The 25,378-nt window shown below is 44.8% G+C and overlaps 1 protein-coding gene across 3 annotated transcripts in view; it reads left to right on the top strand.

Moving 5' to 3' along the window:
• The window catches only part of GNB1 (G protein subunit beta 1), a 137,224-nt gene that overhangs the window by 70,975 nt on the left and 40,871 nt on the right, over positions 1-25,378 (top strand). For all 3 annotated transcript variants that reach the window (XM_068240644.1, XM_068240646.1, XM_068240645.1), the window contains exons 3-5: positions 14,825-14,863; positions 15,021-15,127; positions 22,496-22,559. In XM_068240644.1, the coding sequence (XP_068096745.1) occupies positions 14,825-14,863; positions 15,021-15,127; positions 22,496-22,559 (210 nt within the window). The remainder of the gene's footprint in view (positions 1-14,824; positions 14,864-15,020; positions 15,128-22,495; positions 22,560-25,378) is intronic.

Here is a 25,378-nt window from a genome sequence, read left to right as displayed (position 1 = left end):
ACACTGATAGATTTGCAGCAGATTCGACCATCAGATTTGTCAGATGCCTGTCAAGTCAAATCTGACAGGAATCTAAATGCATTATTGCACCAATAGGTCCAATGCAACTCTATGGGCCATTGATCTGCTGCCAGCAGCAGACCAACCTAGATTTTCCATCCTGTCAGATCAAATTGATCCCAAATCGATTTTGCTGATTTAAAATAGACTTCTGATCGATTCTATAGAAACAATCGATTGATGGCTGAAATCGACCAGTGTATGGGACCCTTTACTGCACCAATAGGTCCAATGCAACTCTATGGGCCATTGATCTGCTGCCAGCAGATCGACCTAGATTTTCCATCCTGACAGATCAAATCTATTATCAGCTGTTCGTGCATCGATTTGTGATCGAATCGATTCATGCTGAAATTGACCAGTGTATGGACCCCTTCATATTGGTGTACAATACATTTTTTAACTTGAATAAAGCTTGGTTTTGAAGCTTGGTTAGTTTGCTAAAGTCCAAGCTGTCTACTTTATCACCACTCACAAATGCAGAAGCAAACATGTCAGTGCTTAAAGCAGTAGGTTTAGCCATACTATGCCAGGGGAAAAAAACACAAGTCGATAAATACTTAATCTACTTACAAAACATGTATTGTAGACCTCCAGAACCGCTGGAATGCAATGTCAGCTTGTTAATTTGTACAGAGCCATAATCAACATGCATACTGACTGTTTTGGATTGTTTGATCCTCATCAGTGCATGGCATAGATTAATTTGGCTCTATGGAGTAGGGCTTGTAACACCGAGAGCTACAGACGAACCAGCAAGCTCATGGTGAACCAGAACTCATTGGTGTGTGAGGGGCTACAATGGTCCTAAAAGCCCCCTTACTAAAATGCTAAGAAAAACAAGTTTGCTTTCTTAAAACAGAATTTGCGATAATTCAGGTTGGAGTGAGCTTGAGATGTCTCCCAGTGCATCACTGCTGAATATATTGCAAATTTTTGGACCATTGTAGCCCCTCACACACTCCAATGAGTTCTGGTTTACCATGAGCTTGCTGGTTAGTCTGTACCTCTGTGTTACAAGCCTTACTCCATAGAGCCAAATTAATCCATGCCATGCACTGATGAGGATCAAACAATCCGAAACCGTCTGTATGCATGTTGGCTTATTATGGCTCTGCACAAATTAACAAGATAAATCATTGCATTCCAGCGGTTCTGGAGGTGTGTTTAGCTTCTAAGGGTAACAATGGTTAATTTGCATATATTCAGCAGTGATGCACTGGGAGACATCTCAAGCTCACTCCAACCTGAATTATCGCACATTCTTTTTTGTTTTAAGAAAGCAAACTTTTTGTTTTTCTTAGCATTTAGTAAGGGGGCTCTTATGACCATTGTAGCCCCTCACACACTCCAATGAGTTCTGGTTTGCTGGTTAGTCTGTACATGTATTGTACTGTCCACGTTTTGATTTCAGTGAATGTTTTTATATAGTAAATGAAGATAATTCTGTTCCTGGTGGGGGCCATTGCCCACAGTTTAGGCTAACTCGTGATGTCATTTTTGCACTTTACTTTTTCTTCAATCGCTGAGTCACCTCAGCATTGCTTGTAAACACAAGTGAGCAGGGGATCAGGTTTCAGAAAGCAGCTGGCAGGGAAATGGAAGAGGAATATATTCTAGATAAAAAGAACCCCCAGCATGCAACTGTTTGGCACTGACTACTAATGGGCCAGTGATCCTCAAGTACATAACTTTAAATCATAACAGCAAAAAAAAGTTTTGAATGCAGGATTAGCATCTTTGTCACTTAATACTCAGACCAGTTGCTGTTGAAATTTGATTTTTTTATGGTGCCACTCCAGCTTTAAAGGGAATCAGAGATGAAATAAAAGATTTTTATACATACCTGGGGCTTCCTCCAGCCCCATATGCCTGGATTCGGCTCCCGTGACTGACTTCATCGAAGCCAGCTACGCAGGAGAAGTGCGACCTCTATGCATCTCTCCAGCGGCTGCTGGAGAGATATGGAAAGAGCGCACTTCTCCTATGCTAGACTGGCTCTGGCTGACGGAAGAGCAGGGAGCCGATTCTCGTAGCGGAGGACGGCGGCATGGGAGAGGTCCGTGCGTATGGGGCTGGAGGAAGCCCCAGGTATGTATAAAATCTTTTCTTTGTCTCTGGTTCTATTTAAGATGAGCTGTATATTTGATCTTTGTACAGACCATGCAGTAGTAACTTATGTTATGAAGTGGTACACAATGATATTGAGGTGCTGGTAACTATCATGCAGTGTCTATATACTGTCAGCATAGCAGGAAACCTGCAGGAATGCCCCAGGAATAATACTTTAGCGGCAAAAGCCATTTTACACATCGCATGACTTGATGATCAGGTAACTGATCATAATCCCGTTCCTTATAAGGTTGACAAGCCCTAACACACAAAGCTTTGCTCACCCTAAGGAGATGGAGCTGCACTAGCTGCCAGTTAGTTAGCCATCATGTTTCGATCAGCTGCCAGCTAATGTAACACCTAATGGGCAACTTAAGTTACTCCACAGCTATAAGTATTTTTTTTTTTTTTTAAAGGGGGAGGGCTTGTCCCAACAAGGATACATCAACCGGGCCTTGCATCACAGCCCATAACCATGCATGTGACCACTTGCTGATGCGCTTCACAAGGCCACTTTGGCTGTCGTTTAAAAACACTAAATTATTTTGGTACTAGTCTTTTGTGCTTTTGCAATCTGACATCCAGTTCAATGAGAAATAGATTGTACATCAATTCAATCGTTATTATTAAAGAGACTCTGTATTAAGAGGTATTTTGGATACTTATCTCAGGAGGGTGAAGCCTCAGGGTCCCAATGAGGCTTCCCTGACTCCTGAAGCTTGCAGCATTCTAGCGCTGGCTCCCCCGACAAGTCGTGATATATTTACCTCTCCGGGATCCGGCGCAGTAGCGGCTCTTCCTTCGTGTAAGGTGAAAATAGCCGAACCCGATCGTATCTTCTCTACTGCGCAGGTGAAAAACCTTGCCTGCGCAGTAGAGTGGATCGATTGGGTTTGGCTACTTCTGCCTTAACCCAAAGAGGAAGAGTGGCTAGTTCGCCTGTGCAGGATCGCGGTAAGTAAATACTTAACTCTCCGCACTTCGGGGGCAGGCTAATGGAGGGATGGAGGAGGACTGGGAAGCCTTGTTGGGATCCTAGGAGGCAAGTATCCCCCAGAGGGGTGTTTTTTTGTTGTTGTTTTTTTTGTTACAGGCTTTCTTTAAATCTGCCTGTTATTGTTTGTAACAGAACGTGTGACATTTTGGCGTTGCATTTTAAGAAGGCCCAGAGTATGCAGAATTCTCCATAATTGCCATTTTATCAACCTCTGTCAAAATCAAGAGGAATACTATAATCCAGAAGCAATTTTTTTTTTTTTACACAAAATGTTAACTACCAAATGCCTTAAAGAGGAACTGTAACGTCAAAACGGCCCCTGGGGGGTACTCACCTCGGGTGGGGGAAGCCTCCGGATCCTAATGAGGCTTCCCACGCCGTCCTCCATCCGTCAGGGGTCTCGCTGCAGCCCTCCGTGCAGCAGTGACGTAATATTTACCTTCTTGGCTCCTGCGCAGGCGCTCTGACGGCTGACTGCTCCGAAGTAGGCGGAAATACCCGATCGCCGTCGGGTCTGCTGTACTGCGCAGGCGCAAGTTTCCGGCGCCTGCGCAGTAGAGCGGACCCGACGGAGATCGGGTATTTCCGTCTATTTCCGTGCCGAAAGTCGCCACAGCGCCCCCGCTGGAGCCAGCAAAGGTAAATATTGAACTGACAGTCGGCACAGTCGCCGGCTGTTCGGAGGGCTGCAGCGAGACCCCCGTGGGACAGAGGACGGGGTGGGAAGCCTCATTAGGATCCGGAGGCTTCCCCCACCCGAGGTGAGTACCCCCCAGGGGATCTTTTTAATGTTACAGAGTCTCTTTAAGTGTTATTGGAAACTGGTGTACTGCACTAATCCTGCATGAAATGTGAAAGGCGCTCTTTGCGCCAGTAGAATGTTTTGATGAAGTAACCAGTTTTCATGGGAATTTTGGTAATTCTGCAAAGCACAGGCCCTAAAGCACAAGACCTGCCATTCAGCTGCAGTTTAGGGATGTACCTCAGATGTTAATGCTTTAATTACTGAAACAGCAGAGTGACAGTTCCACCTGAAAGTGTTGGTTTCTGTTACCTTTCCAAGACAGTTATGAAATATTTCATTCGCCTTCCCAGATATAAGGCAGGAAGTTGGAGGAATTCTTACCATAGCTACAGGAAATCCTGACAGCTCTCACTTCTCGACAGGATAGGATTCGCTGCGAAAGCTTTACATAGAACTCCAATGCTAAAATTTAAAAGTAAGGCAGAATGGCAGGAATCCATAAATTAAGCTAATTGCTAGCACATCTGCTCAGTTCAAAGAGCATATACGGTATATAATTTTATTCCACATTTCCGAACTGGGTGAAATCCTGCTAGCCAGTCTTCGAACAATGAAGGGAGGAGGTATAGAGATGGGGATATATATATATTACCAGGTTAGGACTCATTACAGTTGAACCAGGGTGGACTTGAAGCAGGGTGGGGGGGCTTGGTTTGGTGTTTTGGTGGTTGTTTTTTCTTACTGCAGGTACTGGGTGGTTCTGACTGCTGCTGGCAGAAATTTTCTGTTGACTCCTGGGAGGGAGAGCAAAATCACTAGCCTGTGCTACCCAAATGCCTGCTAGGGATGTCACAGATATGCAAATTTTTATGCAAATGTATGCAGTTTGAAAATGGAACAATCAATCTAAACCCATGTGCAAATTGGTCCTTTTTCAAGCTGAATAAACTTGCATAAAAATTTGCATCAACTCAGAACAGTTTGCTTCTCATTAACCATCCTTGCTGCCTACCACAGGATTCTTAGAAAGCAATCAGTGACAGGCCTGTACTGTGAATTGGTCTAATGATGGTATTCATTGTCCTAGCTGGAGCTGTAAACCACCAATAAATGCCATGAATCATGTGCAGTGTTATCTAGCCATTAACTATGTAGCGTTGAACATCTCTGCACAGTGGATTTTTGAGGTAAGTGGCTTATACTGCCATGGGCCATAATCTGTCATGTAATGACACAGGAAGTGAGAAGGAATACGGAGGCTGCCATATTTTCTTTTAAGCAATACCGGGTCCAAATTATGTAATGCCGCCATACCATGGTATTTTTTGACAGTTATCATACCATGAAATTTCATACTATTGCAACCCTAGTCGATACTTGCATTTGTCTCTTCCCTCGCATTCCCTTTAAATATAGTGTGAGTTTCAGCCATGTTCTGACATAACAGTTGTAGTGAAAGAATGCAAAGTCCCAACCTTCCTGACTTTATCACACGGTGAACGCAAAACACTTCCAGTCAGCAATCCACCATTTTAATATCGTCAGCAGACAGCCCGTCAGCCAATCAAGTGCAATGGTATACACCCGTATACTGACCATATTAAAATGGCAGATTGCTGGCTGAGAGTGAGCATTTGCTTCTCGTGTCTGCTGTGACCTAGTGTGAATCCAGACTACAACTGCATGGCATGCGCATTCAATACCTAGTTTTAATCTACGGGGATCTCGGACTGATCAGCATGGTGCAGCTGAGTGATTAGAATTATTTACTGTCAGGGAGCCAGCGACATAGTTAGATTTTTGTCACTGCTTGAATTTTGGTTAGTCAATGGAATTGCAAGAAAATTGCTTATTAAAAACAATACTTTATAGGCCTGAACAATAAATCTGATTTAAACTTAAATTAGGATAACAAAGATCACGATTTCGGAATCGTCAAAGCAGCGATTTTCGCGTGAAGCTGGAAGACTCAGCTTTAAACTTCACTCCAAGTCCCGGCGCCTTCACATGAGTCCAATGCTGTGTGCGCAGACGGGGTCCTGGGCGTGGGCCCACAAAGAGACCTTGGGGGCAAAGCTTGATTTGAAGAAAATCTCAGATTTAATTGAAATTGTGATTTTGGACAAATGGCTCGATTCAATTTTTTCCTAAAATCATTCAGGCCTAGTACTTAAAAATTTTGTTCATATTTACCCCTTTTTGTTTACTTAGTAACCATTGAATTGTTCAAACCCCCAGCAAATACCCCCCCCCCCCCCCCCCCCCACATCAGAAGAAACAGAAAAAAAATGCGTTCACGTTATAAAAATAATTTGGGATGACATAGGCAGCGGAATGCTACACACAGTGCCCAATCCATAATTGGCTGGGTGTACATTTCTATGTAGATGAGCTAAAGATCTGTGCACCTGTCTCCACACTGAGCGGTGAATTAAGAACCCAGTGGGTCCCAGTACTTTCTACACTTCTCAGAACAGATTTTGCATGCTCTTCCCTTTATGCAACCACCACAGTATAGTTCTTTCAGCCTTTTCCAGTAATTCAGATATTTTTGCAGAAGGTAATACAAATAGGTGACATAACTGTAGTAAAACATTTTTAATGGCACCAAAGCCCACCACTGTTTGCAAACAAGCTTCACGGTGTTACAGCAGTTACTTCTGTACATGGTCACAGAGCTTCCAGAAATACGTTCCTGGTTGTTTGCTTTATCTCCATGCACATCAGCATAGTGAATAGTTCTTGGTGTCTTCATTAATTCTCAGCTTTTCTAAACAGTTATTAAAAGCTTGGCTCCAGCCAGGACCAGACTTCCTGAATGCCTTTAGCTCAGTGTATCCGTTAAGAGGTCTGTTTTGCAGAGGACTGACAGGACAAAAATGTAGGATCTCCTTTTTTTTTTTTTTTTTTTTTTTTTTTTTTTTACATAACTCCAGAAATGGTAGTATTTGGTTAGGTAATCGGACATTGAAGAAATGGTTTTTGGACTCTAGTTTAAGCCACCAGTCTGACCACTGATTTAAAGGGAACATCCGAGCAAATAAAAAAAACCTACTTGCCCGGGGCTTCCTCCAGCTCCAGCCCTTGCAAAGTCCCACACCGTAGCTCCGCTCTCAGCAGCCGGCCCGGGGTACCAGCTGGTGCAGAGGCCGACCTCGCAAGGTCATTCTGTACTGTGCCTGCACATGCGCCACTGTCTCAAGTCCACGTTGTCCGGAGTGTACTGCGCCTGTGCAGTACACTCAGGACAACGTGCATTTGATTGACAGCTGAGGTCATACAGGCGAAGTAGAGGATCACCTCGCCCCGTATAAGTAGATTATGTTATTTTTATTTTTTTTTTGGTAGTATTTTTCCTTTGGATCTGGATAAAATACTGAAATCTTGCAAGAGCTCAGAAGTGCTAGCCTGAATTGCATGTTTCATGGCTATCCTATTACTTTTTGCTTAAAGGGACACTTAAAGAGAACCCGAGGTGGGTTTGAAGAATATTATCTGCATACAGAGGCTGGATCTGCCTATACAGCCCAGCCTCTGTTGCTATCCCAAACTCCCCTAAGGTCCCCCTGCACTCTGCAATCCCTCATAAATCACAGTCATGCTGCTGACAAACAGCTTGTCAGAGCTGGCTGTGTTTATCTCTATAGTGACAGTCTGCTGCTCTCCCCGCCTCCTGCAGAACTCCAGTCCCCGCCTGCATCCCTTCCCTCCCTGCTGATTGAAGGGAAGGGACGGGGGCAGAGACCGGAGCTATGCAGGAGGCGGGGGAGCAGCTGAGACTGACACTACAGATGTAAACACAGCCTCACAGCACGGCTGTGATTTATGAGGGATTGCAGAGTGCAGGGGGACCTTAGTGGGGTTTGGGATAGCAACAGAGGCTGGGCTGTATAGGCAGATCCAGCCTCTGTATGCAGATAACAGTCTTTAAACACACCTCGGGTTCTCTTTAAGTCAAACAAAAAAATGAGTTTTACTCACCTAGGGCTTCCAATAGCCCCCTGAAGCTCTCCGCTGCCCTCGCCGTCTCCCTCCGATCCTCCTGGCCCCGCCGGCAGCCACTTCCTGTTTCGGTGACAGGAGCTGACAGGCTGGGGACGCGAGTGATTCTTCGCGTTCCCAGACACATTAGCACCCTCTATGCTGGTATATGATATATGCTATGGCAGCATAGATAGCGCTATTGTGGCCAGGAACGCGAAGAATCACTCGCGTCCCCAGCCTGTCAGCTCCTGTCACCGAAACAGGAAGTGGCTGCCGGCAGTGCCAGGAGGATCGGAGGGAGACGGCGAGGGCACCGGAGAGCTTCAGGGGGCTATTGGAAGCCCCAGGTTAGTAAAACTCATTTTTTTTTTTTTGTTTGACTTAAGTGTCCCTTTAAGGTGTGGTGAGTATGATTCATTGACATAACAAGCAAGTAAGGCCTATCCTTTCCCACCTCCAGGCGTTAATTCCAATCATAATTACTTCACGTCAACCTGTGAATGTAAACGCCGGATGCGCCCGACTTAAACAGATCAAGCCGCCGGCTTGCTTCGTGAGTGTCTCGCTCTCCTCCCCCTCTTGCCCTCTCTCGTATGAGCCTTGGGGAGGGGACATGCGTGTCCCCCCAGAGTCGTTCGTCGCGGCATTGCGACGAACGACTCTGGGGGGACACGCATGTCCCCTCCCCAGTGTTCTATAGGAGAGAGGGCAAGAGGGGGAGAAGAGCGAGACACGAAGCAAGCCGGCGGCTTGATCTGTTTAAGCCGGGCGCATCCGGCGTTTACATTCACAGGTTGACGTGAAGTAATTATGATTGGAATTAAGATCAACAGCGCCACCTGCCGGATACGCCCGGCTAACGGATAAGTACCCAGTTTTTTTTCGGTGACTAAGCCAGTCGATGGCCACGCATCCTCGATCACGCTCCCGTTGCTCGTACTGTCCTGCGCATGCATAGTACTATATTTTCTCATACTGCGATATTTTCTCATGATACATACATGTATCCTAGCGATGGGAGCATGATGGAGGATGTGCAGGCGCCATTGCCATCGACTGGCTCAGTCTCTGAAAACTAAACTGAGTCGCTATGGGGGACTGGAGGATTGGTTTGTCCTGGTGCAGGCAGAAGACATTTGGAGGGGGGGGGGGGGGGGTAGCAGCCTCCCAGGTAAGTTTACATTTCTTTTTCTCTTATTGCTTTAGGTTTCCTTTAAGCCTATTACTACATTGTTGTGTAGTACAGATAACTAGACAAGCTCTTCCATGTCAGAGCTACAAAACCTTGGGGCGTTCAAATATGCAAATACTTACTTCAGTAGACTTCTTTCTTTGGCACAAACCTGGTCAGATTACTTTCAGCTGAACTGATGGCTGATAATTGGCCTGGGAGGCTGCAGAGGCATCCCAAATCCCGTTCAGCTGACCCAGCTCAGGGCATAGCCATAGACTGTATATGATATATTTTTAAGCTCATTGCTACTACTTTCATATGCAGAGAGAGAATTCCTTCTCTACTCGCTCACTTTTCTGCACAACATATTACATGTCTGTGTAAGGCTAAAGAGAAAATCGTCTATCTGTACTCAGATATATAGTGTATCTGTCCCGTAGTATGTTGAGACTGCAATTGTGGGCGTTTCATTACCTGTAAAATCGGTAATTGAACAAAAGTTGCACCACTCGTTATGACTGTCGCATACAGTGAGGCAAACAGTCAATCGAAAAGTGTGCTTCACTGTTAACGCACTTGTTTTGTGGTAACTCTGGTGCTGCATGCAGTGAGTTGAGATGTTGCCCACCGTTAGACCGCACTGCACTAGCCACACTGAGCGTCCATTGGTTTTGCATTGCCTTGAGACATTGCTTCACCCCATAACACGCCACTGTGAATGTAGTATAACAATAAAGAACCATTCATGGAAGTTGGAGCAGGGATGGAGCTTTTATATGGAAGATTGAACTGCATATAGCAGGAGAATGGTAACGGTCATAAATAAAAAATAAAACATTGTTTAGAGCTCCACGCATTGACTTGCTGGCAGGCTTTTCAGGGGCAAAGGCTAATCTACATGCATGGCCTTAGGGCCTTTTTCCACTGTGAATTCTGATTTCATGCATAGAGGGGAAAATCGAGCTGGGGGGAGGATTTTATTACCAGATTGCAAACCAAATCGTATAGCACTGCTGTTCCAGGCTCCTCGTACGCCTATACTTTGTACAGGAGTGCAAATGCATAAAAAAATACAATAGGACTAAAGTTTACGAACAGGCAGATCTAATGCGAACATTTTGTATATCGCTTCTCTCCTGTTAGATTCAAAGCGCTTCAAGAGCTGCAGCCAATAAGTGCGTGGTCTAGTGGCCACCCGGCAGTATTAGTAAGAAGTCTTTGGGCAATACTTCCTGAGTAGGTACTGGCCCTAGCCAGGATTCAAACCCTGCATTGTAAACGCATCACATTAATAGAAATGTCCCCACACAATTTCCAGTGGTTTTTTTTTTGTTTTGTTTTAGGCTTTAACTTTTTCAATCTGCAAGTAATTGAAATCCAATTGCAAAACACTACTAGTGGAAATGGGTCCTATATATTTGCAACGCTCAGATGTCAGTCCGGTGGGGAATAAGCGTCTTGTTGTTGTTGTAATGCCACTGAATGACTACATTTGTAATCCTGGGCAGTTACTGCACTCTAGAAAGGTGTCCCATACATGTAAGGCCACAGTAGTTGTGGCGCTTTGTAATGCGGCTTACCACAGTACAGATTTTGAGATGAGAAAATTGCACACCTTAATCCAGCGGTTGCTGGTGCAGGATCCTCTGCGATCGTAATCCACAAAAGAGAAGTATGGATCCGCACACAGACTTATGCATGTATGTCTGTCCTAGCTTTGACAAAGGGGACCTCTCTGGCCCCGAAACGATCGCAAGCATACGGTCAGATTATTGTGTGTGTGTGTGTGTGTGATGGTACAATAAAGGTTTCACTGTTCCTGCAGAAGTCTGTGTGCGGATCCATACTTCTCTTCTGTGGATTATTACAGTACAGTACCTATGCTGCGGTATGACTTGCAGTATGCATACAGTGCATTACCGATATACGTGCATGTTACCGGTAGAAGTGAATAATTTTCATTGACTGGATGCTTCACTATACTCTACCCAACATAAGCATAACTTGCAGTGCCACTGTCCCAATCAATTGGCTGTTGCAGAGAACACGAGGGTCACTAAATGTGGCATAAGACTTAAAGGGAACCCAAGGTGAGTGGGATATGAAGACTGTCATGTTTCGTTTTTAAGCAATGCAGATTGCCTGGCTGCCCTGCTGATCCTCTACCTCTAATGCCTAGTACACACCATACAATTTTCTTAGATTTACCTGCCAGGTAGATCATTTCAAACATGTTTGAAATGATCTATCTAACATCTATCTGCCTAGCAATTAAGCATGGTTCTACTCAGCGGGAGATAACTAGAAGACCATGCACCAGAGATGATGACCAGTCTCTACCAGTACTTTACAGAAAATCGAATTACAAAAAAAATCTAATTGTATGGTGTGTACTAGGCATAATCCGTCTAATCCATAGACCCTGAACAAGCATGCAGATCAGATTTCTATGACAAATCTATTTTTTTTTTTTTTCAAACTCAGCTTGGCTTAACCTTGCCCACGCCAGACCATAATTCAGGCTTCATTGAAAGACTCCATATGTCCGGCTAATAATTGCATCATAGTTCGATAATTAGTCTTATTTTATTATCATCAAGTAAACCAAATTAATATCGTAAAATACTTTACTAGGGTTAAGTATGCTGTAGACCCCAAAACAAAACCACCTAATCTCCCCTCCCACTTATCCCCCCCCCCCCTCCCCTCTCGATCATTCACACTCGTTTTTAGACTGAACATACAAACCACATTCAAAAACCAAATTTGCCATTCATCCCTTGTCCTTCCAACCCTTCCCCCCCCCCCCCCCTCCCCCCTCATTTAATCCACAACATACTCATTTACCTATTAGCCAGGTCTACCTCTCCGTTTACTGTTGAGTCCTCCTCCCTCCATAACAGGTCCATCCAAAATTCTTTTAATTCTTTTAATCCTTTTATCTTATTTGGTCCCCTTGTATCCTCTGACCCCTCCACAAAGACCTCCTCCCAAAAAGAGCACATCCCAGCCAGCCATGTTTTTAAATCTAATGGGTTTTTGTCTTTCCATTGCTTTGCTAAAATATTTCGTGCTACCAGGCTCCCAATTTTTCTGAGTTCCCTTAATTGGATATTCTCTTCGGTTTCTACCACTCCAAATACCGCTTCTAAACATCCTATATGTATACTTTTTTGCATATATTTACTCCAAAAGTCCTCTATTATTTGCCAGGATTGGTGCACCGGAGGGCATGCCCACCACATATAAATCTAGTCCCCTCCCCCTGGTCACACCTCCAACAGCGGTCTACGCCGTCCACGGAGAATTTAGCCAATCTTGTCGGGGGAAGGTGCCATCTGGACAGTATTTTATATTGAGAAAGTTGACATCTACGATTAGGATATTTCCAAATAATCTGATAAATCTTATGCCATAATTATTTTCCCCAATTACTACTTATATCCCTTTCCCATTTTTTTTTGCCATATAAGGGGTTTCTCCGGCTTTCCCCCTCTGATAAATTTATATATCCGTGATAATAATTTTGCCAGTCTTTCCCTAAAATAAATTTTTCTACCAGGTTTATATTTGTTCTTATACCTAACCTTTTCTTATCCAACACTCTCAAATAGCTATTAATTTGCAGCCTACCCCATGGACAAATATTATTCTCCCTTCTCAGGGAGCCAATGATTCTCAATTCATGATTGCCTATTAAGTCCAAAATCCGAGTCTCCTTGTCCAGTCTGTTAGAAACAAACAGCCTCCTTGGGTACCTGGAGGAAATTCCTCATTATCTCTTAGTGTGACCAGGGGGGAGGTACCAGCCCTCCTGTCCCAACCCACCACAAAATCGTACAGTCTTAGGCCTCGTTAACATCAGGGCCGTTTCTGTGCGCTTTCCACAGCGCACTGCCCTGTGCGATCAGCAAGGTATTCATTTTTCCATGTAACTAATGTAGCTGGTTCACATCTATGCGCTGCGCTGAGCAGCGTTACAGAAACGTAGTGTTGCATGCATTTCTGTGCGCTGAGCTGTAAAGCGCACAGCAATGCAAGTGAATGGGTCCGCTTTTCAAGCGCATAGAAGCGCATGTGTTTTTTACCCCTAATTGGAGAAAAATACATTTACATACAAAAACCGTTTTATTGACAACTGCTGCTGCTACAGTAAGCAAAACGTGCTTTAAAGAAGCGCAACGCATAGAAACGCGGACTAAAGCGCGCACAAGCGCATGCGGTTGTTACCATGCGCTTTAACACGTTTTTCAGCGCAGCAGATGTGAACGAGGCCTTAAGTGGATGTGAGGCCCGGTTTTTTTATAGCCCGAATGTTTCCCGGCATCCAAGTAAATATATGTTCAAGATCTGCTTCCCCCTTTCTATGACAAATCTGACAAGATTAGCTGCATGCTTGTTTCAGGTGTGTGATTTAGACCCTACTGACCAGAAAGATCAGCAGAACTGCCAGGCAGCTGGTATTGTTTAAAAGGAAATAAAGAATAGCAGCTTCCATAGGTTTCACACCTCCGATTCCTTTTTAAGTAGTGGCTTTTGACTACCAAGCTTGCAGGCACTGCATAGAGCGACGCGAGTTGACAAGCAATGGGTGCAGTGCTGTTAGCTGCTCATGTGAGAGCCCTTATTCAATGTGGAGATTTTTTTTTTTTTTTTCAACGGGCCTCATCTGTTCGGAGACTTTCGCTCTTGTAATGTTAGGCCTAATAAACACTGGCGCATCCATTAACAACATTTGAGGGAAGAATCACACCTAGGCCGGCAGAAAAATGTCAGCGTTTTTGCGCGGACTAATCTGCATTCTTGGCCGGCAGCCAACTGAGAGCAGTTGACTGTCTGCTATAGGCAATCACATGCAAAGCGGCACTGCCCACTTTTTTTTTTTTTTTTTTTTTTCCCCGATGCTGGAAAACACACTTTTTTTATATATATATATATATATATATATATATATATATATATATATATATATATATATATATATATATATATATATATATATATATATATATATATATATATAATATTATTTTTTTGCAATTGGTTTCCTTATTGGTAATTGATTGGAGAGCCGTTGTGTATGAGTACTGTTCTTATGCTGCCATAAAGTCTTTCATTTTGGTTACTAATGCATTGGTCAGTTGTTGCTCGTGTCAGAGAATGAGCATGATCAATATTCGCAGGTTTGTAGGGTAAATCTGCAACTAATCAAAGTATTGGTGGTTTTTGATGAGTTCTCAGACAATCTGTCAGCAGAGGTAAATGTATGTTTGCCTGTACTTTTTTACGTGCTGCTTTTCTGCTTACAAAACATTACTGGGTGAAGCACAAAGAAAAAATATGAAATGGGTATTTCTTCAGGTAGTAGATATCCAAAACAAGTCCACATCGTGTAATTAACTGGTTCGGGACCACGTGTAGTTAAAACTACGCCCCACTTGTGGCTGCATAAGGCAGATGTGGCATCGTTTTAACGCCACCTGAGCATGGGATTCAATAGTGCAGACAGCAGAGCCCTGTAACTCAGTCAGGAGCTGTTTTCATTGGCTCCTGACCTCTTTATTCCTATAAGCCAATCGCAGTGATCAGGAAGTGTGAGTAAAAACAATCTTTTAATACCAGAGGGCTGGTCCTAAATGGGCTAACTTGAACCTCTAGCTTAGTTATATATTTTGTTTTGAATTTTCATGAATTCTTCATGTACTATTTTTATATCCCTAATCTTGTTTTGTTTTTGTTTTTTTCTTTACAGGATGCCAGGAAAGCATGCGCAGATGCCACTCTGGCTCAGGTAATTGTTTCTATATCTCCAATATTTATTTTGTAGCGCACCTTCTTGAAACATTATGTGGACCTTTGGTGGGAAAGTGGGGATTAAATAGAGGTTGCTTAGATATATTTGATTATAGAACCTAAATTTGTGGATGAATTTGATTTATTTTATCCAGATCACAGCCAATATTGATCCAGTAGGTCGAATTCAGATGCGCACTAGACGTACCCTGAGGGGACACCTTGCTAAAATCTATGCTATGCACTGGGGCACAGATTCCAGGTAAGTGTTTAATCTTTTTTTCAGCATAAACGGTGGTCATTCTCTAGCACAGGGCTTTTTTTTTCTCAGGATGTAACGATTTCCGTCCCTTGAAAAGCTTAGAGAAACTCCGACCAAGAATTTAACTTTATCCCAATCAGTAACTGATACCCCCTTTTACATGAGAAATCTATTCCTTTTCACAAACAGACCATCAGGGGATGCTGTATGATTGATATTGTGGTGAAATCCCTCCCACAAGAAGCTCTGAGTACCAAGGTACTTCAGGCAGTTTCCTGTCTGTTAACCCTGTTACATTGTGGGAAATAGCTGTGTACAGCTGTTTCCAACTGCCAAAACGGCAAGCAGCAGCTACATCACTTGCCAGCAGTAAAAATGTCACCATGTAATGTCAGAATATAAATTAGGGATTTAAAATATTTTACAATGGGCAAACACTGACTAAATCATTTATACATAATTGTAAAAATGAAGCACTTTTTTATTACATTATTTTCACTGTAGTTCCTCTTTAAAGGGAACCAGAGATGAACGATTCACACAAAATAAACATATCAGTTGATAGCTTGTAAAGAATAAATGCTCTACCCGATAATTTCGCCACTCTGGTGTGCCTTTTTGAGTGCTTTTTATCCATTATTGCTCCAGGAAATATCCAATATGGCCGCCGGCTCATATTCCTTCTGTTTCCAGGTTATGAGGTGTTCTGGATGTGCTGTCTAGGCTATATGAGACTATAGACAAGAAGGGCTGCTGTAGGCTTTCATCTGTCTGCTTTCAACTTCATATTCTGGTATGCTTTGTGGCTGCCTGTAGGAAGTGTCTCTCATAGTAATGAAACTGCATACAGTAGATAATAATGACTGGCTGCACAGACAGAGCACACAGATCACACAGCCACACTTGTCTGTTATAGACAGAGATTTGTCCTGCAGCAGCAGCCCTTCCCATCTCATCACAGCTCTCAGTATGTAAAGCATGAAATTTGAGCCAGGAGGGGGAAGGCTTGGGCTTGAAAAGACTCCACAGAAGAGAGTGACTCAGCTATAATGATTCCAGGTCAAACCTCGACTGAATAGTCGGTGGATTCTTATCACAGTTGATAACAGAGAGATTAGACTGAGAAGAATAAAACTAAAAGCAGGGTAGGTGTTTACTGTCATGTTCCCACTGATAAATGTAATAAAATACATGAGGGTGCTTCATCTCTGGTTCTCTTTAAGGCCCTGTTTACACTTAATCTGTTGATATGCGTTTTTCTTCTCCATAGCAGTGCATTGTGAAAAAGATTTCAGTTAAAATGCGTTAAATGTGAACTGTGCCATAGGAAAACATGGGCATTATTTAAAAAAATCAGTTCTTTCAGTTATAACTGAGAGCAAGTGATTAACTGTAAAAGGACCCTGAGGCTCGGGCCACACGGGGGTGGATTGCAAACTGCCAGCCGGAGCAGACAGTGCGAGATACGCTCCAGTGGTCTGTTGAGGTACCATATTTTTCAGAATATAAGACGCACTTTTTCTTCCCCAAAACTGGGGTAGGGTGTTGGTGGAGGTCTCGTCTTATATTCTAAAGGTACGGTATTTTGGCCCCCATATCCTGCAGCCGCAATCCTCTCCTCCAACTGCGGTAATCCAAGGGTCCCAGCTGTCATCCAGGATCACGCTCTTCAGTGTCCCAGCCGCCGGATCCTCTTCACTGTAGTCTCGTATGCAGACTGCAGCCTTGCGGTGTGCATGCGCTGCCATCCCACTGAAATCCTCCATAGTTACAGCATCCTCTTCTTGGATACAGTGCCCCTTCTGTGTGATAACCGTGACGTCATGCGTGGCCCCGGTGCACGTGCGCTGCTCATCACACAGAAGGGCTATACACTGCGTGGCAGCATCCTGTGTACACTGCAAGACTGAAGTCTGCAGAAGAGACTGCAGCCGATGGCTGGGACGCGGAAGAGCTTGTTCCTGGATGACGGCTGGGACCCTCAGAGTACCACGAAGGATCAGGTAAGATGCAGCAGGGGTTAGTCCGTGAAGTGTAGTTTGGGTTGGCTGCAAGAGTTAGTGAAGTGTAGTGTAACTGATGGCGGCAGCAGGGGTTAGTGAAGTGTAGATGGACAGTGTAGCTTATACAGGTTTTTTTTTTGGGGGGGGGGGGGGCGGCGGCGGCACCACCATAACAGTCTGCATTACACACATAGGGGTTGGATTATTAGATGTAATACTTTTGGCACTCTCGTCTTAATATAGGTGTTTGGCTGTAGCTGAACACCCATGTAAATGCCAGAAACCTGCACCAGCTGCTTTACTATTAACCTGCCTAGCGTTCTGGATGAGCTGAGGTCATCCAAAGAAAACTTGCTAGAAATGTTCTGGGCGAGCTCAGCTCGTCCTGCACTTTCCCCTCTCACGCTGTGATCAGCAGCGCTGCAGCAACCTCTAGCAGGCTGCTGCATGCTTCTCCCTAGGGAGAGAATGTGCTAGGTCGGGCTGGGGGATCCCCCTTCTGAGTGGCGGTATTTTGGGATGGGGATCCCCCTTCTGTGCGGCGTGCGGGTGGCCTCTACCCCTCGCCCCCCATCCTCGCTTCCCCCTCTTCCCTGTCTAAGCCCTTTGAGCAAATAGAACTACTCACCCAGGGGCCCTCTCCAGCGCAACACTTCTTCCTCCATCGCAAAGTCCAGTCTCTGCAGTTACATTACGAGACTTGGTGACGGCACCAAGTCTCGTAATGTAATTGTAAAGAGACGGGACTTCCGCGACGGAGGAAGAAGTGTTGCGCTGGAGAGGGCTCCTGGGTGAGTAGTTCTATTTGCTCAAAGGGCTTAGACAGGGAAGAGGGGGAAGCGAGGATGGGGGGGGGGCGAGGGATAGAGGCCACCCGCACGCCGCACAGAAGGGGGATCCCCCCGCCCACAGAGGGGGTTCTTCATCTCAAAATACCGCTGCACAGAAGGGGGACCCTATACTCCTGGCTATACCTGGCACCCTATACTCCTGGCTATACCTGGCACCCTATACTCCTGGCTATACCTGGCACCCTATACTCCTGGCTATACCTGGCACCCTATACTCCTGGCTATACCTGGCACCCTATACTCCTGGCTATACCTGGCACCCTATACTCCTGGCTATACCTGGCACCCTATACTCCTGGCTATACCTGGCACCCTATACTCCTGGCTATACCTGGCACCCTATACTCCTGGCTATACCTGGCACCCTATACTCCTGGCTACCCTGACATCTGGCTATATGTGGCTCCCTATACACCTGGCTTCACATCTGGGTCTTATACTCACCATTGGCGTGCTGATCCCTCGTCTCGTACCTCTGATAGCTTCCCCAGTGCCGTCTTCCGTGTCAGTGTACGGATTTTGCTTCTCCCTCAGCGATGACCTGTCCCCCGCCAATCGGCGTTGATGACACCAGGGTCACACAGCGTCATCATCTCACGGCAAACATTTTTTTTTTTTTTAAGTAGAATTCAATACAATAACCTGTATTGAATTCAAGATTTTAAAAAAATGTATTGCAAAAAAAAAAGTTGAAAATTATTGGAAATTAATTGAACCACTTTTTGCACGGAAATCCTGGGGAATCAGAACGCCAGGGAGGTTAAGGTCTCAAAATCCCACTTCCTGTGAACTTCCAAGTCTGCAGCAGACTGCCAGAATAGTAATTATCTCAAGCTCCCACCTATCTCTTGTGCATAAAGCTTAATATACATGCACTGGGAGGTAAACTCTGCAGTTTAAGAAGCAGACATGCAGATTATTTTCATGCTCTACTGTTGTCACTGGCCTTTTCATTGCTCCTTGCCACGCCTTCAGTCATGTTTTCTGCTGCTGAGAAATGTAGTCTGGCTGCCTCTTCCTCTTGTGGGAGTCACATGGTCAACACTGATTCACTCACTCACCCACCTACCAGCATACACAGGGCTGGAAGCAAAGTTGTAAGGCAGTTCCCGAGCTCCTGGAGTCATGAGGAAGAAATGTTGTCCATCACTTAGCATCTATTAACTGTTTACCGTATTTTTCGTAATATGACGCACTTTCTCTCCCCAAAATGGGGAGAAGTCAGTGTGTCTTGTATTCCGAATATACGGTAAGTTAACACCAGGGGCAGAGCGCAGCGGAAGCAGTTTTTACCTATTCCAGCTGGCGTGAATGCTTCCTCTGGTCTTCCTTCCACACAGCGGCAGCGTGCTCTGAGCCTGTCTTCTGCCGCCAGTGCGAGTCCTCAGTATTTAGCTCTGCCCTTTGCTGCCTCCTGGTTCGTGCTCTGAGCCCATCTCCTGTAGCTAGCGTGTGTCCTCCATCTTTAGCCTGTGCAGTGTAACGTTATCAAACACTGCACCTGCTCGCTTTAAGCCCCGTCCTCTGCCGCTTCCTGGCTCACTCTGTCATGCGTGACCTCGCGACTACTTTCAAATTCACCTTCACCCTCCTGGATTGGCTGCCGGCTCTCACTGCACGGCGATTGGTGGAGAGGGGACTTCTAGGTCCTGCTGGTGGAGATATCTCAGCCGATAGTAATAGTGAAGGGCTGGCAGCCAATCCAGGAGGGGGGAGGTGAATTTGAAAGTAGTCGCGAAGTCACACTTGACAGCGTGAACCAGGAAACTGCACAGGACGGGGCTTTAAGCGAGCCGGTGCAGTGTTTGATCACGTTACACTGCACCGGCTGAAGATGGAGGACACGCTGGCTACAGGAGATGGGCTCTGAGCATGAACTAGGAGGCAGCAGAGGACGGGGCTTGAAGACTGAGGACTCGCGCTGGCGGCAGAAGACAGGAGACTGGCTCGGAGCGCCCTGCTGTTGTGTGGAAGGAAGACTAGAGGGAGAATTTGCGCCGGCTGGAATAGGTAAAAACTGCTTCCGCTGCGCCGGGGGAGGATTCCCCTGGGGTACTTCTGGCAGGCCAAGTATGTTGATTGCGCTGTATTATGCCTGCCATTGTATTCAGCTGGCAGGAACAGGTTTGTGTCTCTCTAGTCTGTACATCTTTGGCATCATTGGGCTTATTTACATTCTATGTGCTGGTGATGAAACTTGAGCCTGAGAGCAAGGAGAATAGCTGCAGGAGCATGTGATCACTTCCCACACACTGAGGGCAGCTGGGGTTTGTGTGGCTGGACAAGCATAGTCAGCTCGTGGGGAAAAGATTCATAAGACGCCCCTGAACTATACACACCTAGGTTTTGTCATTTTTCTTTTTTTCTAATTTTTTTTTTCCACTCTAAGGGCCCATTCACACTTGAGCAATTTGCCGGCATTTTGGGCAAAACGCTCAAACGCTAGCGCTTTTTGAAGCGCTGGTGTAATAAGTCTATGGGCCCGTTCTTACTTGGTTGATTTGCGCTTATCGCCGCAAATTGCCCAAAATCGCAAAACTTGCCGCCTGCACCATTTTCAGGCAAATTCCCGGCGATCGCGTTTCAGTGTTATAGAAGCGCTAAACACGATCGAGGGAAAAATCGCCGCAGAGTTCAGTGATTTTTTTTTTCTTTTCCCGCTGAAAAAATCACTCTTGCAAAACGCTGGCAAAAATCGCCGGCGTTTTGTGTTTCTAAGTGTGAATGGGCCCTTAGCCTAGGTGTGTCTTATATTCCGGAGTGTCTTATATTCCGAAAAATACGGTATATTCCCTTCTCAACCACCTTGTTAGTATTTACTTGAGGCCTGGAACCCACTACAAATCGCTAGCGAGATTGCTAGCATTTTAAGTAGCGTTTTGTAAGCGATTTCATGAGCATTTTCCAGCGCTTTTTGGAGCGATTTTAAAAACTGTAAGCTCTTTGCCAACGATTGTGTAGCGACTACTGATTTTAATTCTGATTGGTCCTTCAATGTATCAGTTTTTATTTTTTGCAGTAATTTAAAATCCCACTCAAATTGCTATGTGTAGCGATTTGCCAGTGCTTCAGTACTTTACATTGAATCACAAACGCTCCCAAAATGCTGCATGTCTTGTTTTGGGTTTGGTTGAAGTTTAATCTCATGTTGGGCATTTTTATGAAAGGTTGTAGTCTTGGGCTTAAATTTCACTTTAGGCACCTTTCACACACAACTGAATCTGTGTGTGATTTCCATTTTTGTGAATGTGGCTGGGTGGTTTTACTGCTCTGTTAAAGGGAACCAGAGAGGAACGTTAATAAAACATAGAACAAGCTTTTATACATACCTGGGGCTTCTCCCAGCCCCATAAGCCTGGATCGCTCCCACGCAGCCATCCTCCGCTTCCTGTATCGGCGGTACCGGGTCCCGTCACTTCCGGTGGACGCGGCCAATTGTCCGCATCACAGGGGCTCCCTCCATACCCGTACGCATGAGGCTGCGCAGTAGGCAGCCTCATGCGTACGTATATGGAGGGAGCCCCGTGTGAGGCGGACAATTGGCCGCGTCTGCCGGCCGACTCGCGCCAATGACAGGACCCGGTACCGGCGGATCCAGGCAGCGGAGGACGGCGGCGTGGGAGCGATCCGTGCATATGGGGCTGGAGGAAGTCCCAGGTATGTATAAAAGCTTCCCCCCAATGTCTCTGGTTCCCTTTAATGGACCGGGCACTATTCATTGCTAGCGGGTAGCTATATGGACATAGCTTGGTACATCCATAGAAAAAGTTAAAACCTAAATTTTCCAGGTAGAAAATCCCAGGAAAAGACTCCCATTTGTGTACCTGGGCTATGGGGCTTCCACAGTCCTTGCCCCCATAGACTGTAAGCCTGCTTGGCAGGGCCCTCCTCCCAGTGTGCTCTACTCTTCCACTAGGGTTGAGCTTCTGAATGTCGTGGAATTCTGATATCCGAGTAGAAATCTGCATTCCGCGGTTGAAATTTGAATACTGCATTACCAAGACTCTGGACCAATCAGTATTTTACCATGGCATTTGTAGGCCAATCACAAGGCTTGGAAATTTTAGGCCAATCAGAGAATGTGGAATTTTATCATGGTTGCCAATCAGAAATGCACATTATGCATAATAGCGTACATCTGCAAAACAGCGGATTCTGCAAAAAAAATCTCAATCGGCATTTCTGGCCTTCCCTATCCGCCACTATATGGACTCAGTCACTTGTCTGCTATATTTATACCTGTGCACCATTGTTACATCCCGATTTTGTGCATGGTTTATCACTGTAATCCGTTACATTGTTTCGTGTTTAAATGTCTACTATATCTAGTGTACAGTGCGGTGTACTATGTTGGTGCTTTATAAATGGTTAAAAATGGGACTGAATAATTTGTTCCTTTTTTTTTCTTTTGATTTTTTTGAAAGAATAAATGTTTGCATTTTTAATGCGACTTTATAGTACCACCAACATATTCTGGAGTTAATTTGTATATTTTACTTCCTTTTATCAAACAGGCTGCTAGTTAGTGCCTCCCAGGATGGCAAGCTTATCATCTGGGACAGCTATACCACAAACAAGGTGCGTAACACAAAGTAAACTGCTCAATTAATTGTTGGTCAGACTAGCACAATATTGCATTAGTTTTGAGTTTACTACAAAGCGCTTGAGAATAGAATCGGGTGATAATTCCACTAAGTTGAGCTTTTTTTTTTTTTTTCTTCTTCAAGTTAACACTTCAGATTGCTGTGCTGACAAGGCTTTGAGAATGCACACACTGCAACATTGAAGTCTGCAGTGCTGGCACAAAATGGCATTCTCAAGGTTTCTATTGCCTATCCAATAAGGCAAGCTACCGGTCCTGCTTTGTTACATTGACAGTCTCTAAATTGGAAGAACTATACCTTTTGCCATTGGCCACTGGAGCAAGTGGTAATCATCGGGCAAAAAAAGCAAGGTGATGGACAGTAGTCTGCAACGGCCAAGCACAATTCAGCTTACGGTTATTTCAGACCCAAAGAAACTGCGGATTTTATACATTCAGTGTGCTGCGGGCTTGTATACATAAGTTCAAACTTTTTTTATTTTATTTTTTTTTATTGGCACTTGCAAAAAAAGGTACACCAGCTGACGCATTTGACATGTAAGGTATTTAGTCATAGCTAAAGGCTTTGCGTCTGATATGCGTCTACTGCTTTACCGGTCTTTCGGGCGGTTCCATTGAGGCTGGTTTCACACCAAGATGTTGCGTTTTAGGGGACGTTAAGGTCGCATAACGTGCCCCTAATGCAAGGCGTGGTGGTGTTGAAGTTGGACGTCAGATTGAGCACGTTATTCAGCTCTCAAAGCAGCCGCTCCAGGATAGTGATGGGAAATCCGGATCTTTTTAAGGATTCGGATCATTCGAATCGGATCATCGAAAAGATCCTGATCTTTGAACCAAATCATTTGAATCATTTTACTAGGGAATCAGACTGGGGGAAAAATGACTAGCAGGACAGGACTTTCCTTGCACTGTACATTCTGTATGTTCCTGTTTCTCCCAGACAGACATCCACTGTGAACCGAATCTTTCATTGCGGTAATCCGGATGACTCACAAAAAGATCCGGATCAAATGAACGATTCGTTCATGATCCGGACAACACTACGAGTCTCACGAGTCACCACAGTGCAGTGAATATTAGCCATGTGGCTAGTCACTGAGCATGTGCAAACAATCTAATGCAGCTCTGTAGGGGTATAACATACAGCATGCTGCACTTTCATTTAATGTGCAGCGTTATACCCTAACACAACGTGTGCACTGTGAACAGCACATTGATTTTACAGTGCTGTGAGTTAGGCTGTGTTACTGGCTGCTGTAACGTGGGACTTTAATGTCCCACTGTGAAACCAGCCTAAAGCTTGCGGATTTTATACATTCACACAGTGTGCTGGAGACTAGTATGCATAAGTTCAGGTTTGCTGTCTGGTGGAGGGTTGGCTAGGAAGCACCATAGTAATGGGGAGGTGAGTGATCTTCCTGCTTGTTTCTACTTATATTGTCCAAAGGAACTCTAGTTACTGTATTAAACTAACTGCAGTGGATCTTACATCTGTAAATTTGTCCTATCAACCACATAAAGAAAAAAATCCAGCCTTTCCCTTAAAGTGTACCAGAGATGGGCCCCCCACCATAAAATATATGTACCTGGGGCTTCCTCCAGCCTGATTGCTCCCACGGCGTCCACTTCTTGCTCTGTTCGCCCGCAACTGGCCTTGAAAAATCCTACAGTTGGTTCAGGTGGAAGCCCCAGGTATGTAGATTTTATGGGGGCATGCATCTCAGGTTCCTTTAATTGCTCCTCACAGGAGGTGATTAATGTTTGGATTTGTTGTTCTGACTACATTGAGCATGTCTGGTGTCTGTGCACTTGCCCTGCTCATTGTAACTGTGATCTGGGGTGACACCTTTTTGAGAACCTGCATTTCCTCATCAGTTTGTGTGCTGCCTTCTGTTGCTAGCAGCATGCACTTCAATTGGGCCGGAAACTGATCGCACCACTCTGTACAGGGCATCACGAAGTGCAAGCAGTGTGGAGCGGCCTTTATCTAAACTGATGCAGCAGGTAGTTTACTACTTATTATGCAAAAACCGCAATCTTTTTTTTATAAAAAAAAGTGTAACTTATTTAACATTTTTATGAATGCAATATAAAAACATGTCTAAACATAGACTTTAGTCCTTAAGGGGTTTTGTGACTGCAGTCCTTAAAGAGAACCAGAGACAAAATACATAAAAGATTTTATACATACCTGCTGCCTGGATCCGGGTCCCGTCATTTCCGCCGTCGGACGCGACCAATTACCCGCATCACAGGGACTCCCTCCATACCCTTACGCGTGCGGCACCACACTGCGCAGCCGCATGCGTACGGGTATGGAGGGAGCCCCTGTGCATGCGGCTAATTGTCTGCATCCGCCGGAAGTGACGGGACCCGGTAGCGGCGATAGAGGAAGCGGAGGATGGCGGCGTGGGAGCGATCCAGGCTTATGGGACTGGAGGAAGCCCCAGGTATGTATAAAAGATTTTCATTTTTCACTATTGTTCGTCTTTGGTTCCCTTTAAGTGGTTAGACACTTTTTTTTTTCCATTCAGACCACTGCAACTTCAACTGTTTATTGCTCGGTCATACAACCTACTATCTAAATGAATTTTACCTCCTTTTCTTGTCACTAATACAGCTTTCTTTTGGTGCTATTTGATTGCTGCTGTGATTTTTAGTTTTTATTATATTCATCAAAAAAGGACATGAATTTTGTTAAAGGAGTTTTTTTTTTTAGTAAAATTTCTATATTTTTGTCCAAATTTATTGTGCTACATGTCTTTGATAAAAAAAATCCAATAAGTGTATATTT

Source organism: Hyperolius riggenbachi, chromosome 6 (genome assembly GCF_040937935.1).
Source record: "Hyperolius riggenbachi isolate aHypRig1 chromosome 6, aHypRig1.pri, whole genome shotgun sequence".
Lineage (NCBI taxonomy): Eukaryota > Metazoa > Chordata > Amphibia > Anura > Hyperoliidae > Hyperolius > Hyperolius riggenbachi.
This window is presented reverse-complemented; position numbering and strand designations above follow the sequence as displayed.